This window comes from Gobius niger (assembly GCF_951799975.1).
Source record: "Gobius niger genome assembly, chromosome: 12".
NCBI lineage: Eukaryota > Metazoa > Chordata > Actinopteri > Gobiiformes > Gobiidae > Gobius > Gobius niger.
Window position 1 is genome coordinate 8,088,845 of NC_136863.1, and position 17,264 is coordinate 8,106,108.

The following is a 17,264-nucleotide window of genomic DNA, read 5'->3' on the forward strand; positions in this document are numbered from 1 at the left end:
GTTTCTACTTGAAATAACTGAAGTTCTACCCAGCGGGAGTCACGTATTGTCCCAGACTGAATAGCTTGTTTTGTGTTTGCATTAGAATTGTTCAATCGTTTTATCCGCACAGAGTCGTCTCAGCTACCAGGCGAACGCAGACGCTAAGCTGCCCACGGTTTTGTTATTGTAATGGTAAATGATTGGCAGCCGTTCGTCGCCCATGGGGGTCAAGTGTGTCTAGACTGGAGTTGACATGTTACTGAGGAGCTGTTCCCATTGAATAACAAAGACTTCCTCCCAAGATAAAAGTGGAGGCTTTGAAGAGCGTTGACATAAAATAAAACCCTTTCAACTTAAAGCAACCATATCCTTAAAATTAGATTTGTTATTAAGATAGCTGAAAGGAAGTTGTTGGAGGCTCTTCATTAGGTTTTAATGTGACGTAAACACAAGATGAAACAGACTTGGTTTGTCATCAACTCTGGGGAAATAGTAGAAAACTACAAAGAAAACAGTGTAAATAAGTTGAAATTTGTTCAAAAGGCTGCAGCTTTAAAAGAACAAGACTGCGTGGCTCTAGAGATTTTCCCCGAATTCAGTGTGACGCACTGTCATAGATAATTTTAAACAGTCTAATAAGGTTTTCGATACTCAAAGATAAGATAAGATAATCCTTTATTGATCTCACAACGGAAAAATTCACTTGTTACAGTTAAATAGTACAAAAAATAGGTATCTTTTGTGCAATAAGTAAAAGCAAAAATCCTGGGGGGCGGAATTATAACAATAAGGAAATGAAAAGAAATAAAAATAGAATAAAAATGAGAACAGACTATAAAAAGTAGAATATCGAGGTGCAAAGTTTACAGTAGTGTTGTACAGTCTGACAGCAGTGGGAAGGACCTGCTCCTTCATGCACTGAGGGTGTCTCAGTCTGCCACTGAAAGAGCTGCTCAGTCCCCGTGCAGTGGGTGGGAGGTGATGTCCGTGATGGAGGTGAGCTTGGCTAACACCCTCCTGTCCCTCACCTCCTCCACAGAGTCCAGGGCTGGCCCTCCTGACCAGCTTGTTCAGTCTGTCCTTGTCCCGCTGTGGGCTGCCCGGGGCCCAGCACACGGCAGCATAGTGGAGAGGAGAGGCGACCACAGAGTCATAAAGAGTCCTGAGCAGAGGCGGCAAAGGGCGTTGGTGTTGTGGGACCAGTCCAGTTTATTGTTGTACTTGAAACTGTCCACCTCCTCGATGTCCTTGGATGTTCAGCGGTGTGTGTGGTAGTGACTTCCTCCTTCGTCTTACTGGTTCAAGAATGTTTTCTCTGATTTGTACCTTACAGTGATGGTGCTGGTAAATAGAGCTCATTTACCAAAGCTTGTCTCCATTTTTCCCCCACCTGTTTCCTTTTGTAAATATGATCATAAATCATTTAGCAAAGTTAATGGTTTAGGTGGATTTACACTCGAGGACGATTCTTCCTCTCGCTGTAAAAATGGCAAATGCTGACATTATTTTGTTTACATGCAAAGCCTCAATTACACCAAACATATGACATATTATCTCAACATTTTGATCATGTTTCCAGTTCACAATTTGAAATGTAGCATGTGTTATATTGAGTAGTGTTTCTTCACAAGTATCAGATCTAAATATAGCCTAAAATAATCATCAAAACTTCCAAAAAAGCTTCATGCCATTTGATTCAACATCTCTTGTGCTATTTTGCCTTGCTTGAATATTGTCTTTTTTTCCACATACAAAACTCATTGTACAAGAAATAAATAACGGGTAACAGCGTCTTTATTTGTACTGCATTGTCAGTACACAAAGCACCTGTTAAGAGCCACACACTGTTTTATAGTTGGATCAAATGACACGCTCCGGTGTATCCCGCAGGGCCCTACACAGCGTGGCCCCAAAGCCCCATGTGACTTCAAAAGGCTGGGGGGGGCTCAGGTGTGGGGCAGGAGGAGGAGGAGGAGGAGGGACACAGTCTGTAGTTTGTTTATTGCAGGTGCGTCCAAAGCAGGGCCCGCATCCCAAACGTGGCCCTTTAATGGGGTTTATTATTATGCGGCGGGGGCTGAGGCACTGATTTGACTCTCAATAGTTGGAAAACCCATCGTTCAAGAGCCTCTTTAACCCTGTGTCAGTTTGACTTGTGAACAATTGTTTCCAAATTCCTGATTTAGAGCTGGTCTGGTCATATTTATTTAGACTCGATAGGCCCTCTTCCGAATTTTTGTGGTTACAAACAATAGAAGCGGGAGCCAGTGCAGTAAAATGTGGTCCGAGCTCATTATAACTTTCTTAGTACAATTGTGGCATCCCAATTCTTCACAGGGAGGATTTTAAAGGCACATTTCACAACTTGCAGAGCAGTGTTACTTTTGACAACATATTTAAATTTAGTTTTAGTCTTTTGACTAAAATGTAATTAAATTTTAGTCGAGATTTAGTCGAAAAAATCAAGACTAATTTAGTCGACTTTGCATTTATAATATTCATGATAATCATATTTAATCAGGTCCTCGGCTTCATGGAGCTGCTCCACATGAACAAAGCTCAGACCTGTTCATTTGGCAGAGACTTTACATGATCTAAGGCTCTTTCAGACGGTCAATAGAAGTTTGGATGATTTTAGTCTCTCCTTTTCATTTTTATTTAGTCTTATTTTAGTCGACTAAAATATCTGGACATTTTAGTCATAGTTTTAGTCTCATGAAAAACTTGTAATTAAGTTTTAGTCCAATTTTAGACGTCAAAAATATCACTTTGACTAAAATTAAGACATATTTTAGTCGACAAAATTAACACTGTTGCAGGGTCACTTTCCAGGGTCACGTTCACAGAAATGCCAGAAAACTATACGGCAGTCTATGAAATTGATACAAGTGTTTTATAATTAAGTGTTTTTTTTTCCCTCAAATGTCTGAGGACCAATCCAAATCTAGTGCCTTTAACTTTCCCAATACATTTCCAACATCTCAGTTGTTGGACAAAAATAAATATTCCACAACTACAATAAAAAGGCTCGGTTTAGTGGCGGTTTACTTTCACTGTGAACTTACTACTCAAAACTCTTCATTCGCAGCGGCACTGTTTCAATACGCTTCTACACAGGCTTCTCGAGAGGCCAGTGTAACGCCTCATTTGAAAGCTAAGACCTACAAAACATCTAAGATTTTACGTGGCATTGCTGCACTGTCACTTTTTCAGCATGTTTTAGTTGTGTTTTGTCGCCTCAAGCATCAACTTTTTTGTCGCCTTTTCTGTTGCTTTCTTGTCGTTCTTTGTTGCCTCTTCGTCACTTTCTGCTTGCCTGTTTGGTGCCGTTTTTGTCGCTCTTTTGCTGCTTTTTTTGGCTGCATTTTCAACACAGACTAATTTTCAACCTCATTTACTTCTCGTTTTTGTTGCTATTTTGATGCTTTTACCTTTAAGGTTTGGGTAAAGCCGAACTGGAGAAAATGCTGGTCATTCAATATTATCAGTTGTTTGGGTCCATATCACTGAGCCTAAACCCGACTTCTTAGAATTTATTTTTTATGTATACAGTTACAAATGTCACTCAAACAATGTATACTGTCTGCTACCTCTGCAAAAGTCCCGGTGCTCAGGTGAGAGGTGCCGGTGGAGGAGGGGGGATAATGAACCATGTCCCGCTCCCATTCAAAGGCTCCATCTGAGGAGGTGAGCACAAAGACACTTTCCTTCAATGGATACATTTACAAATGTACTGACCTACAAAGCACTGTTAACAGACTAGTTAAAACTGTATTTCAATGCGTCAACAAAAGCAATAATGTTGAATAATGTTGACACTGCTCATTGTAATTTCTCGTGCATATTATTATACCCATTTCCTATGATTTAGACAAGGTGTTTCAGGGTTCTCTTCAAAACTGTATCCAAAGCTTTTCAATCATCTTTTCCCTGTTTACAACATGGATTTCCAAATGCTCAGCGTGGACAGTAGCAAAGTATCTTCCACTAGAGGGCGCCATTGTACAGCAATTTGAGGTCTGTCTACAACTTCATCTGGTGATAGAGATGTCCAGCTTTATCCTAGAAAAGCAGGTGACAACAAACACATTTGTATCTAGCCTAAAGGTAAAATAGGTTTCCAACCGCTTCAGTTAGTAACAAACAAAAGGCCTATCTTCTGTATCATCACCTCATCATCTAGGCTAATATTTACTACAATCAATTATTGGAGCAGGGACTACGGAGTCTGTCTGTCCCAGAGCCTGCAAGCACCAAAAGAAGCTGTTCCCTTTCCCTTCTCTTTTTGCTCTTTTTCATAACTGTTCAAATCCTTGTCTGAGTTTTATTCCCACCACCACCGCTAAGGGGCGCTCTGCATCCATGTCCTACTGCCTCATACTCTGACTCTGGATAATCGTCTGTCTGAACGCTGCAAGTGAAGCCACTGAGCATCGGGAGCGTTAATGGAGAATGTCATATTCTACAATATTTCTCCTGCGCTTAACGAGCCTCTCGAGCACAAAGCTAATCTGCCTCGTGAAGAAATCTGATCAGTATCAAACGCTGCGGCGGCGCGTTCGTTTAGCCGTGTGCTTTGACAGCCTCTTTGTTTACTGTTGTCAGTGTCCTCGTGCAAACGCAGCAGAGGGTCCTGTTTGGGCTGTGTTGACTCGACGCGCGTGTGTTGGAGACGGAGCAAAATGAGCCACAGCCATTTACATTGTATTTAGCGCATATTATGTGTGTTTTATTGTTGTTAATTAACTGGCTCAATTTGTGTGGAGTCAGCATTTGGCCCCTGCACATAACCCCGTGCGTAAAAGCCTGTGCGTAAACCCGAGTGACCTGCAGACAGCGTAAGCGCGTATGACCCAGAGCTCATGGAGTAAACGCTGACATTGGGAAACTCCACTCACTCCAATCCACATCGACAAAAAAAAAAATCAAAATGCTGCGCTCCGCTGTGGCACAAAGCCAAACGGGGCGCAAGGGGCCGACGGGAAACGCGTCGGGGAGGGGCCAGTGTGCGGTTTTCTGTGGGGGAGGGACCGACAGTGAGCAGCCAATCAGGAGGTGGTGCGAGGTGTCTGCGGACCCGCAGAGGTTTATATGCCCCGCAGAGCTGGAGAAGGTACATTTAAACCCAAGTGCTCAGAGCAAAAACACGCACGGACTGAGCTTCAGCTCAACAGCGATCACCTGATCCGCCCTCAGGAATACTTGGACTCTGTGACCCTCTGTTGCGGTTGTTTTGGTTGTTTTGGACATATTTGGAAATGTCGGACGTGCAGCTCTCGAGCAGCCTGGAGCGGCTGGTGGCCAGGCGGACCTTCCCTCTGCAGAAGCGCACCTCGGTTTGTCGAAACCTCTTCGGCCCCGTGGACCACGACGAGCTTCAGCAGGAGATGAACACCAAGCTCCGGGAGATTTCCGAGCGGGACCAGGAGAGATGGAACTTTAATTTCGAGGCCAACTCCCCGCTGAACGGAGCGTACGAGTGGGAAGAAGTCTCCGGGGATGAGACGCCGGCGTTTTATCAGGACTCTGTTCAGAGAGGCAGGATGCGAGTCCCGGCTACGCCCGTGAAGAGGAGACCGGTGGAAGAGCAGGATCAGCCCGAGACTCCACAGCGGGACGTGATGGAGCGACTGGCAGCTCCCGAAGCCACCAGTTCCCCCTGTCCCACTGAGGTGAACCAGGAGAACCGCAAAGACAAGATGAACTCAGGGAGGCCGACGCACAAACTCGTTCCCGTCGTCAAACGCAGGAGGACGGACTCTTCTGACAACAACGCTCACATCACAGGTACGTCAAGGCAATTTAACTCATGTGTTAATATTTATTCATGTGATTTATTATTGTTTTTCTTTATTTATAACGGATTTTTAATTTATTTTATCCAGACTTTTTCGCAAAACGCAAGAAGGTCGTGGACAGAAAAGATATGGGCTCGTGCCACCACTCCTCAAAGTCCCCCATCCCAGTGGAGCAGACCCCGAGAAAGAGGATCCGCTGAAGGTAAATAGTGAAATCTGATTTATTATTATTATTATTATTATTATATACTTTCAGTGTTTAAAATGATTATTATTCTGTGTGTATCGTGGTGGTTTCGTGTTATTATATTCGCATATCGTTTAGTCCCATTACACTGATGTGAGGCAAGACGCCAGGGCCGGTGTATTTGCGGAGGGGGGTGGGGAGGCTGCTGAGCTGGAGAAATGGCAGCGGTGGAGATAGTAGTAGCTGTAGTAAGACCATGGGTGTATTGAGTAACACTCGGGGCTGGGGGAGGGGTGAGTGCGTCACGAAGTGGCGGGAAAAGGCTTGCGTAAAGAGGGCGACGCCTGCTGCCGAGGGATCGAGCTTCTCGGAGCAGATCGCGTCTCTCCACACAAAGAAAGCGCTCTGTGCCACAGGATTCTGACTGTTTCCTTCTTTTCTCCAGGTGATTTTTGCACTACTGTCTGAACGTTTTTGGTGACCTCGAGAAGGACTCTACTTCCAGTAAAGCGGTGGAGCCGAGACTTCGAGAGAGCGGAGTGAGTGGATGAAGAGACCGAGCGGTCGCTTCTTTCTCCGAGCACAGAGCTCCGCGCGCAGTGCGCACTGAGCCAGGACCGGGCAGCGGGGACACGGGGAGGGACCGGCTTCATGTAGCAACATTTTGGACTGATTTCTGACTCGTCTGATTCAGGTTTTTGACTAGTTCAGCAAGGACTGGCTCAAACTTTGCGATCGTACGACACTACGACAAAACGATTGGCTTACCTGTTCGCCTCACTTGCTTTTTACGCAACTCATGGGAATTATTTTGTGAACATAAAATCAGGCCCGGTCTGACTCCTCTGTGAAGCCGCTCTGATGTGAGAGGATATCCAGTACAAATGTAGCATTCATTGCCTTTGCATTCAGCCACTCGACAGTGTTAAATGTTTAACATCTGTGCAATTCTAAATTAATGTCTACACTGGCCAAAAGTGTACAGCTTTATAGAGACAATAATGTTTATTCTGGGTTTCTGTAAATGTTTATTTTTTAAAACTATTCTAACTTATAATTTATTTATGTTTCTTTATTTGTTAAATGCCTTGTTGATTTAGCCAAAGGGCATAATTTTATAATGTTATTTTATTCATTTTTTGTGATGTTTTGCAATCATGTAGCTTCATAGTCGACACTTGAAGATAGTTTCTTTGTGTTCTGAGCCTTTTAATGTTTGTGATTTTGCAAATTGTGAAAATAAAATATTTTTCACCTTGAACTTATCTTGTTGAATGTATCCCTTTATTCGTTCATATGTTAAATCTGTTCAAACAGCATTTTATATATTATTGATTTGAGCAGTTTCTTGCTGTAAAGCGTAAGAAATGTCTGTTCTGGTTTATGATTAATCTGATGTATTGCCCAAGTGCATCACCAAAAACAAACTAAAGCTTCTGCAAACACAATAAAAGGCAGTGCTGTGTGATCAGTCAGATTCGGACAGGTGCCTCCCTCCCTCCCTCAGGTATCGCTCTGTGCGTCCTGAGGCCTGTACCTTGCGGAGCGGAGCGCACGGAGACGTGAGCGGCTCGGGCTGGCAGCTGCGCGACACAGGCTGGATTTAAAGGGCCTTTCGCCACTTTAAAGAAACAGCAGCTGCCTTTGGATCCCCGCTTTGTCCCCCGAAGACACCCCCATCCTCCCGCACTCAAGCCCCTCTAAAGACCCACTCACACAGTGTTTACCCCGGCCTGGATACACCGGGCGTGGAGGCCACCTGCCAGAGCCGCAGAAAGAAAACTACATGTCTTTGTAATTGTCCAGCTCTATTGAAACAAACCATTGAGCGGGTCAGACTCGCAAGTTTACTCTTAATTGAAAGAAGTCTGAATGCGTGGGCCCTCTCCGTGCGTTCGTGTCTTTGTGTGAAAAAAACAAAAACAAAACAAAACTCATATTTTCTCTGATTAAGTGATATGACATTTCGGTTTTGATAAATGAGACTCTTGACGGCCACGATGACTTTGCCAGATCTGTACAGCTATAAGCTCTGACGGCCTTGTTCTTATTTCCAACACAAAGCTCTCTGCGGCTCCATTCTTTCCTTTTTGTTGCCATATGGCAAATCCATGTAGACATAGCCAAGACCCATTCACTCAGCCACAGAATGTCCTGCGTCACAGAACAAAAGCCACTTTGTCTGGCTGCTCTATTGATACGAATGGCTGAAAAAAATATTATAATTAATCTATGGCTATATCCAGCTAATTAACGCCCATATGCTCAGGGGGAGCCAAGAGGGCTTTGAGCGGACTTTTAAAATCTCAATAGTTTACATGTTAAAGACAACAGCTGCGCATGAGTTACTTTAATGAAGTCCGTCTCTGCCTGGACTGGACACATTCAGGTCCGCCTGGAGTTAAAGGGTCATATTCCTTTATTTGTCCGCGCTACTATTTATACAGTGTCCCAATTAATACAAGTTTAATTCACTTTGTTTCCCAAAATGCAGCGAGCGCAGAGGTCAGGGGTCAAGCAGGCCTAAAGCGCAACACTGTTTACGTCTGTGGTGGCGTTTTTGGACACTTTTACGCACTCGGCCCATACACAGCCGTATCCCCCAAGGCCTCACACAGGGAATAGGTATATGAGAATGACAATTACATCTTAATTTGTGACTGCTGTACATTCAGAGGGCCATAAAGGAAAGAGATGACAGCGAACATACAGCGCTGATTAACAAGGCCCATACAAAAGAATACGATTATGAAGCCAGCTGCCCGAACGCCTTGGGCCTGGTATAGTCCCCCGAGTGACCCTTTAACTCTCACGGCCTTACATCAATCAATCATAATAATGGCGGTGTATTAAATATGAATTAGGCCTTGTAGGTGAATCACATTGAAGTAACGAGGCTATGACAACCTGTCCTATTATAGATTCCCGCAAACCCAAGCCTACATTTTTTGGAGTCTGAAAAATAGGAAAGACAATTGTTTTTGTGTCATGTTGAACTGAAAAAGCCTCAGATTCTCCCGCTTCCATTGGGTTAATCGGTTATTTCACGAAAAAAGAGAGGTCTAAAAATGGTGTGTGTGTGTGTGTGTGTGTGTGTGTGTGTCATTTGAACTAAAAATAGCTTCTCCTCATGACAAATCGGTACTCGGGGTAGAGAGGGAGAGGGAGGGATGGAGGGGGGGAAAGTCCAAATTGTCACAACACAGCATTAACGGGACAGCGCACAAAGAAACCCGCAATTAAATATAGAAAAACGCAGCAAAATCATCCAAAAAGGGAATTAGCATTTTCCATGACCATCTGGCATCAGCGCAGGCGACGGCGAACAAAGGCGAGGCTGGATGGAGAGGAGAGGCGAGTGTGCCATCGCATTGACCTGCAAATGAGGCTTTGTCACCGAGTTAAAGCTCCCTGACCCCCTTTACCCCCACCACCGAGGAGAAGAAGAAGAAGAAGGAAAAAAAAACAAAAACAAAACTATAGCGTGACGAATGGCGGCTTGCGTTCAGACCTGTGCGCGCATCATATTGGAGGAGTGTAAACAAGGAGGAGAGAGGCATGTGCGTAAAAGCAGAAACCCACTTGTGTCCTCTTCAAATGCAAAAGCTGGGTGATAATGGGAGAAATCAGGACGCAAAAAATGTTTCTGTTTGAAATTAAAGGCAAAGACATAACGGGTTTTATTTATTTGTTTTGGTTTAGTTTTACGCGGAGTTGTTTTGCCCACTCGGACAGACACTTCGATAAAGCGTCAGTAAAAAGTCCTAATACCATTAATTGCGCAGTCTTGCCTTGAATTACACTTTTGTCAACGCAATACAGGACGTCAAAGTGATCTGGGAAATTGAAAAGCCGATATTTAACGCTTTTTGGTTTTAGCGTATATAGAAAAATGCTTTTTACGCACGCCGTTTTTGGAACATCATTGTGTCACACACGTGCGTAAAGTCACTGCGCCATGGCACCACCGCGATATACATTTATTCCAGGCTATCTTGTATTCAAAACATAAGGTAGCATGCTGGTTTAATCTAAATAACAAGTCATGCACATGAGGGGTTGTTTTACGCATGATATTATGTGTTATCCGTTTAAGGCTAGAACAGCAAATTAAGTAGTTCAATGGCGATCTGTAATTTCTGCTTTATGAGGCGGCCACCCCACTTTACGCACGCATCCCTCCTTTTATTCGCACTGCGCAATGCCGAACACATACATATGCAGCGGATTGATATACTATTTTTGGATTTCACTGCGCTTAATTATTCCTCCGCAGCGTAGCCCTTTAAACAGCGTATATCATTAGTCTGTGGCTGAGCTGGAGTGTTTTGGGGAGGGCTTGGACACCTGTGCGCGCTCCCCCCTCTCTCCTATCCTATCCCCCCCTGTTCAAATCCCCAAATCACCCCCTTCTCCTCTCCAGACGAGTGCGCAGACAGAGGCCCACGTGTTTGCATAAAGGTGATTGTATCCGGAGGGGAGATGGATTAGCCCTATAGCCTTATGTGCGCCTTTGTTTGCGAACTGAATCGGCATCCAACGTACTGTAAAGAAGAGACAAAAAACTCGAAAGTGCTTGGGATAAGCGCACACCAAACAAACAGCGGCGTAGGCTACAGATGCGTACAGCCAGTTTTTTGAAGGCGTGATGCTGTTTGATGCAAGAGCCTATCGTTATAAAAGAAATACTCTGATCACTTTCTCCGTTAAAAGGCGTTTACATTTTGTTTTCCTGTCTTTTTTTCCCCCACTTCACATTCGTTTGGTTGAGAGATTTGTTTACAGAAAAGTCTGGTTTCAATGCGCTAAAACGCCACTCCAAAGCGAGCCAACCAAACACACCACTTTCTCTTTCGCTTTACGCACGCATCTCTCATCTGTTTTTCCTCCTTTTTTTTTCTTTCCTTGTGTGTGGAGTTTTTTTTTCCCCCTTACACATCCACTCAGTATTCATGCTCGCGGATAACAAAGAGCTCGCCTCAATCCACACAGGAGGCGGCGTGACAGCGAACTCGTGGCACCTTTTCTTTTCGCTCTCTCGCTCTTTCTTTCTCCGCGCACCTCGATCGCGTCCCGCTCCCCTTCGCGTGCATCGGGAGGGTCGAGAGAGAGAGGGGGGAGTGGGGAGGCCCTCGCTCTCCACACACCCCCACCCCTCTCCCTCACATGCTTTACTTTGCTCTCCGCACGCATCAAGGAGATTAAATTTAACGCTGCCCGCTAAAAAGGACATCCTCGACAATGTTCTCCAACGTGACGGAGAGAGGAGACCGAGAGTTGACGCGTTTCCAAAAAGAGAGAGAGAGAGAGAGAAAAAGTGCAGCGTCTTGACTTTGAATGGGTATTATTGTGTGGTTAAAATGACATTTGCCACGGTCAGGTTGGCGCACATCTGTCAGAGGAGTTAGACCTGGTTAGGGCCATGAATGAGGACTCTCTCGTCTTCAACAGGCCTAGATTACCCAACACCAATTTTAAGATTGTAGCCAAACCTTTTAAGCATGGATTTCATGATCTATTCATTCGGTTCAAATGCCATTTCAAACAAGATATTGAGGAATTAGGTTTAACATTATTGGATATTTTAGGCCAATATCATTATGTCAATCTCCATACAATAACACTTTCGGGTCTGACATAAAAACACAGATTTAGTTAACTCACGGAATCCCACCTTCTATAACAATATCTATATGTCTACATTAAGCAGAAAGTGAAAATGCCTTTTATGTCTTGCATCTGTATCAATGTAGACTTTGTTTTTAAGAGTCACATGGTCCGCGCACCGCCCTGAGCCATGCGTTTTCCCGCGTGGAAAGGTCAGAGGTCAAGCCATTGGAGAGCACAAATAAATGACCCCCTCCCCAAAGGACTAAAAACGTCAATTAAGGTGATGCATTATGTTAAAATCAGCGATCAAATAGAACATTATAGAAGTGATTAAGTATCTTCTATACAAACGCACATGAGAGATACGATTCGAGGCAAGGATCAGGACATTTGATTTATTTCATCCGACTTATTTAGTTGTTCTCCCTCAGAAATGTTATACAAATAAACCAAACACTACAGTCTAAACATTAAAAAGTTCCTTAAACCCAACCGTGCATGATAAATAAGATCCTATAGCGGTCATTCAAAGTGAAAGGTTCTTAGTGTTTGTGGCCTTTTGTTAAAATTGTTACTCACCAGTCTTAGTATAGGCTATTAGGGAAACCTTTCACATTTGGAAATCAAGTTGTGCAAAAGGAAATAGGTTGAGGAAGTAGCAGAATCAGGAGTAATTCACAGTAATTTAAAAAAAAAAAAAAAAAACGAGAACCACAAAAGAAGAAGTCGGCAAAAGTCAATCAGTAAATACTATGAGTAAGACGAATAAGTGCCAAACATAATCAGTCATCAGTGGTTCCCAAAGTGGGGACCGGGGCCACAGTGTCACTGCCGCGTCCTCCCTAAAAGTGATCCTCACATCACTCACATAAAAAAAGAAGAAAGTCTGGGTTTTCATTGACAGGCTGTGCACAGGGGTCTATGAGAAAACTTTAGATGTCGGGAATGGCCATAATAATAACGGTCCAATTGCAAACAACTTTAATTTCTTCACCCCCGCTTTACCTAGTGTCTTTTTCTCCAGTTCAACCCAAATCTAAAAAGTTACAGCTTATAGGACAGAGAGACACCTCATTTGAAAGCTAAGGCCGGAGCTCTTAAATAGTTGTCCTCACATTTTCATTGCGTTTTGGTCACATTTCGTCACGTTTTCATGGCATTTCCATGATGTTTTTTGGTTAGTTTTTGTCACATTTCTTCCATCATGTTTTAGTCACATTTTTGTCACAATTTTTTCATATTTTTTTCACATTTTCGACACATTTCATCACGTTTTCATGGCATTTTCAGTGCTTTTTCATCATGTTTTTTGATGAGTTTTTGACACATTTTCTCATTATGTTTTACATTTTTTTAATGTATTGTTTAAAAAAAAATCTGTAGTAGTGTATATATGCCAGATTATAGCAAACATGCTAATTTTCATCAATAGTCCCGAGGCAGGGGACATATTTTTTCTAAATTTATTTCGTCCTTTTGTTCATTTAAAAAATAAAAAGTATTTTCACATTTTTGTCACATTTTGTCATATTTCATCACGTTTCATCATGTTTTATGTCAAATTCTTAAATTATTATTATTATTATTATTTTTCAAATTTCTTTTCACATTTTCATCACGTTTTCATTGCGTTTTCATCAAGATTTTGGTACGTTTTTGTCACATTTTTGTGTCAAAAATCCGTCAAAAATGACTAAACTTCATACAAAAACATGGCAGAATGAGCTTTGAAATGAGCCGTTACACTGGCCTATAGGCTGTAAACTCTCAGGTCAAGAAGCTTTTAGATTCGGGTAAAGTTGACCTAAAGAAAATGCACTCGGTTAAGGCGGGTCTAACGCAAATGAACAAATGTACATTTCCGCTCTCCATCTTCATCCTCACATACAGCAGAATCCTCCCTGTCTCCATGGGCCAAACGCTGACGTTCCCCGCCCCGCTCCCGCCCTGTCCCGGGCCGCGGGCGTGAGAAACAGGTCCCGCACATGGACACCAGGGACATATGGCCTGCAGAGGGTCCTTTATGAGCTCATTCCCACAGGAGCAGAGCACAGCAATGTGACGGACACCTTCACATATGTCGCCATGTCCCCGGAAAACGACAACAGTGTGCGGTGGAATGTGGATATTGATTGGTTGGCTGTATAGAAGGCTGTATAATCATGATGGATTAGTCTGAACAAGGTTGGAGAATACAAGTCCCAGTGGTGCTGAGAAAAGATACACAGAAAGTAAGTATATACAGAAGTAGGGCTAAATGTTATAACACTATTAAATGACACAATATACATATCGCAAGGAGCCACAATCTGTCACAGAATCTTTAGTGATCTTTAGTTTTATTTCATTCATGGTCATATTTCAAAGGGCTCAAAACACTTGCCCTCCACCCACTGATGTCATGAGTTGATGCTCCTATGTGTTTTTAGAGCTGAGACCACTTCACGTAACTATATCTGATCCTTTTTACACTATTTCTTTAGAAAATTAAATAATTTAAACCAAGGCTCTTCTCCATCATCAACAATCTCTATCTACAGTCACTGCTTTTCGGTATTACCCTAATCTGAAAGCTTCTCACCCGGAGAGCAACAGTGTAATGCAGGGGTAGGCAACCTAAGGCCCAGGGGCCAAATCCAGCCCTCCAGCACAGAACCTCTGGCCCCCAATATGATTTTGGGAAATAATCATTATGCAGGGATCATATACCTGTTAAAGTACTCTACAAATGCAAGAAACAATGTCTTTTTATGGTGTGTTTTTTACATGTCATTGCAGCACACCCCACTTGGTCATATATAATGTGAAACAGTGATGCTCAACCGGTGAGTCGGAACTCAAAAGTGGGTCTTGAGCCTATAGGGAACTTTTTTTTTCAATGTTTTAACACACTGGAGTCTGTTAAAATTAGTATTATTGTTGTTTTGATCATAATTTCAGTCTTAAAAGCAAATATACGGCTTGTTCAATAGAAGCATGCGGTTAATACAATATTTTATAAGATATATGACAAATTGCAGTTTTATTTGGGGTCGCAGCTTGTTGTTAAGGTATTGGCGGGTCTCGGAGCCGGGACCACTTTAGAACCACTGGTGTAAAACATTGGCATTTGTAGAAAATGGTTCTTAACTTTAGGCTACACCGGTGAGGGTCGGCCCTTGGTGTTTTGGTAATGATGAAAATCGGCCTTTATTCCCTTGTGCTTCACTATATTGCGAAGGTTTTTCCAGAAGGATTTGTTGACATTGTACACGTCTATTCAAAGGCTAAACAAGATAGCCAATGAAAAAAAAGATTAATCCATAATCCACAATTTGCACACATACATTTTCCCTATTTTCAACTAAGACTGTTTATTGTTTTCCTGCAGTATCGTCAAATCCAAAAGAACTAAGTATTTAACAAAGCCAATGATGATCTTTGGGCCCTTACAGTGACCCCCCCCCCACACACACACACACTGTAGCAGGAGAGGTGCATTGCTCCCCTTGATGGTTTTACAGCGGTGGGACCATATGTAGCTCGGCGGGACGGGGCTTGTAGCATTGTGCCGGCGATTGTGAGGCGAGCGCAGAGGAGGAGACGCGGACAGAGCGGAGATGACACTTGAGAAATTAGATCTAACTCCAGCCCAGCGCCATGTCCTGTCCCATTGTCCCGCGGCCATTCACCAAACCTGTTCCCCGTCAAACCCCCTTCTCATCCGGGACGGCCAACGGCTGCTGTAGAACATTTTATCTGTCCGACTCCTCAACCCCGCGCTCTGCACTGCAAAAAAAAAACCTCAGCCTGAAGGACACCAGCAAAACTCAAAACTATTTACTTCAAATATTGGTCTCTATTGGTTCACTTTCTGACAATAATATTTCACACATTTATACCTTGAAATGAATTTACTTTTTTCTTTTTAAATACAGCCATTTTCATTTATAGGAAAGGAGCCATTTTATTATGTCCGAGCTATAAAACGAACATAATGGGGCAGGATATAGTAACAGGAGGAGATAATAGGAGATATATAACTTTATTCTCACATTAAGAAGAAGAGCGACCAATGACAAATAATGTTATAGTGTTGTTGGGATTACTCCATAAAAGTACTACTGATTACTAGTTACTTTAGTCTTTAGGCTGTTTAGGTTTGCCTCAGTTTTCCACAGTTGACAATGTTCTTGTTTCCCACCGGACCGACAATGAATCCCAATCATTTTTGCTTTAGACAAGTTTTTGGTTGTTTTCCAAAATGTAAAAAGATGTTTTTAGCGGTCAAGATAATACAAAAAGTAATCAATAGTTACTTGATGAAGTCATTATAATTAGTTCTGCTATTATAATCTTGCTACATTATTACTCTGTGATTTAAAAAGAACTTTAGTAATCCACTACTGGCAACACTGTTTATGTATAATGTAACTGTAGATAAGCTGAAATCGAGATAAAAACAACCCAAACAGTCTTTTCAACAGACTAAGGCAGGGGTAGGCAACGTCAGGCCTGGGGGCCAAATCTGGCCCTCCAGCACAGAACCTCTGGCCCTCAAGATGATTTTGAGAAACATTATTACACAAATCAGAGAGTACTTTTATACATTATTAGAGTTAAATGGGAGAAACCAAGAGTAGTAGAAAAAATAGAAATATGGTCAATACACCCAGTTCAGTCACATATTATGTACAACACTGGCATTAGAAAGAAGTGCATCGTTTTAAGGAAGAAATGACATAAATCTGCTTGAATTAAAAGATTTAATCTAAGGTTTGAGTAGATTTGGTCTGGTCTTAGATGAGATAAAACCTCTAGTAGTAGTTATTCTCTTAATTCAGATCATTTTGTGTCATTTCAAGTGAAAAAAAAATATTTTTCTGATTTCAAGTTGGGTTTTATTCTTGTTCCATTGGCGCTAGCATTTGTATCTAGAATTAGTTCAAACCGACTCAAATTCAACATAGAAGAACTTTCATTCTAAAAATTTAAGTCATTTATCTCATGATGGTAATTTTTCCAGTGTTGTGCTTTCCTTGGGCTAATAATCAGCGGCTTCGGCCCTCGGTCTATTTACAATCAAGAATCAAAACTTGCCTACCCCTGGACTAAGGGTTCTGTTCAGTTCAGTTCAGTAAACTTTATTTATCCCACATGGGGCAATTCCTTTAGAGCAGAAATATATATATTTTATCAGTACTTAAATATTACTAGGAATGTTTTCTGCGAGCCCGCCGTCGGGTCTCGATAGAGTTGAGAGTTTTATCTAGTTCTACATATTGAAGTGTACACAGTGTGGAGGGCCACTGATCTGTGCTGTGAAATATTAAACAATTAGCGGAAGTTTAAACTGTGCCCCACACCTTTGTTTAGGTTTGTAACTTTAATGTCAGCTCTGTTGGACAATGACATGTTAGTTGTTGAGTTTTCAGTGTCACTTGATCAATCGCCTGCACTATAACTGTAAAGTTTGCACTGCTAATGTTGACTCTTTGACATTCGGATATTTTACTATGATGTTTTATCTAATAATAATAATGCATTGGTTTTATATAATGCTTTTCTGGACACTCAAAGACGCTTTTCATTGCATTATTCGTTCACTCCATACTTGGTGGTGGTAAGCTACTATTGTAGCCACAGCTGCCCTGGGGTAGACTGACGGAAGCGAGGCAACCAGTATGCGCCATCGGCCCCTCCGACCA

At 42.4% G+C, this 17,264-nt stretch overlaps 1 protein-coding gene across 1 annotated transcript; it reads left to right on the forward strand.

Moving 5' to 3' along the window:
* The first annotated feature begins 5,084 nt into the window (after positions 1-5,084).
* Positions 5,085-7,132, forward strand: LOC306971363 (uncharacterized protein). Its single transcript, XM_079567602.1, has 3 exons — positions 5,085-5,769; positions 5,868-5,982; positions 6,413-7,132. Exons 1-2 carry the CDS (start codon positions 5,241-5,243, stop codon positions 5,978-5,980), a joined length of 642 nt encoding a protein of 213 aa, XP_079423728.1. The 5' UTR covers positions 5,085-5,240; the 3' UTR covers positions 5,981-5,982; positions 6,413-7,132.
* Positions 7,133-17,264: the final 10,132 nt, after the last annotated feature.

Excerpts from the sequence above, each read along its gene's own strand:
- LOC306971363 (XM_079567602.1), top strand. The coding sequence starts at position 5,241 with ATGTCGGACGTGCAGCTCTCGAGCAGCCTGGAGCGGCTGGTGGCCAGG. Across the intron at positions 5,770-5,867 it reads CAACAACGCTCACATCACAG|ACTTTTTCGCAAAACGCAAG; the intron begins GTACGTCAAGGC and ends TATTTTATCCAG.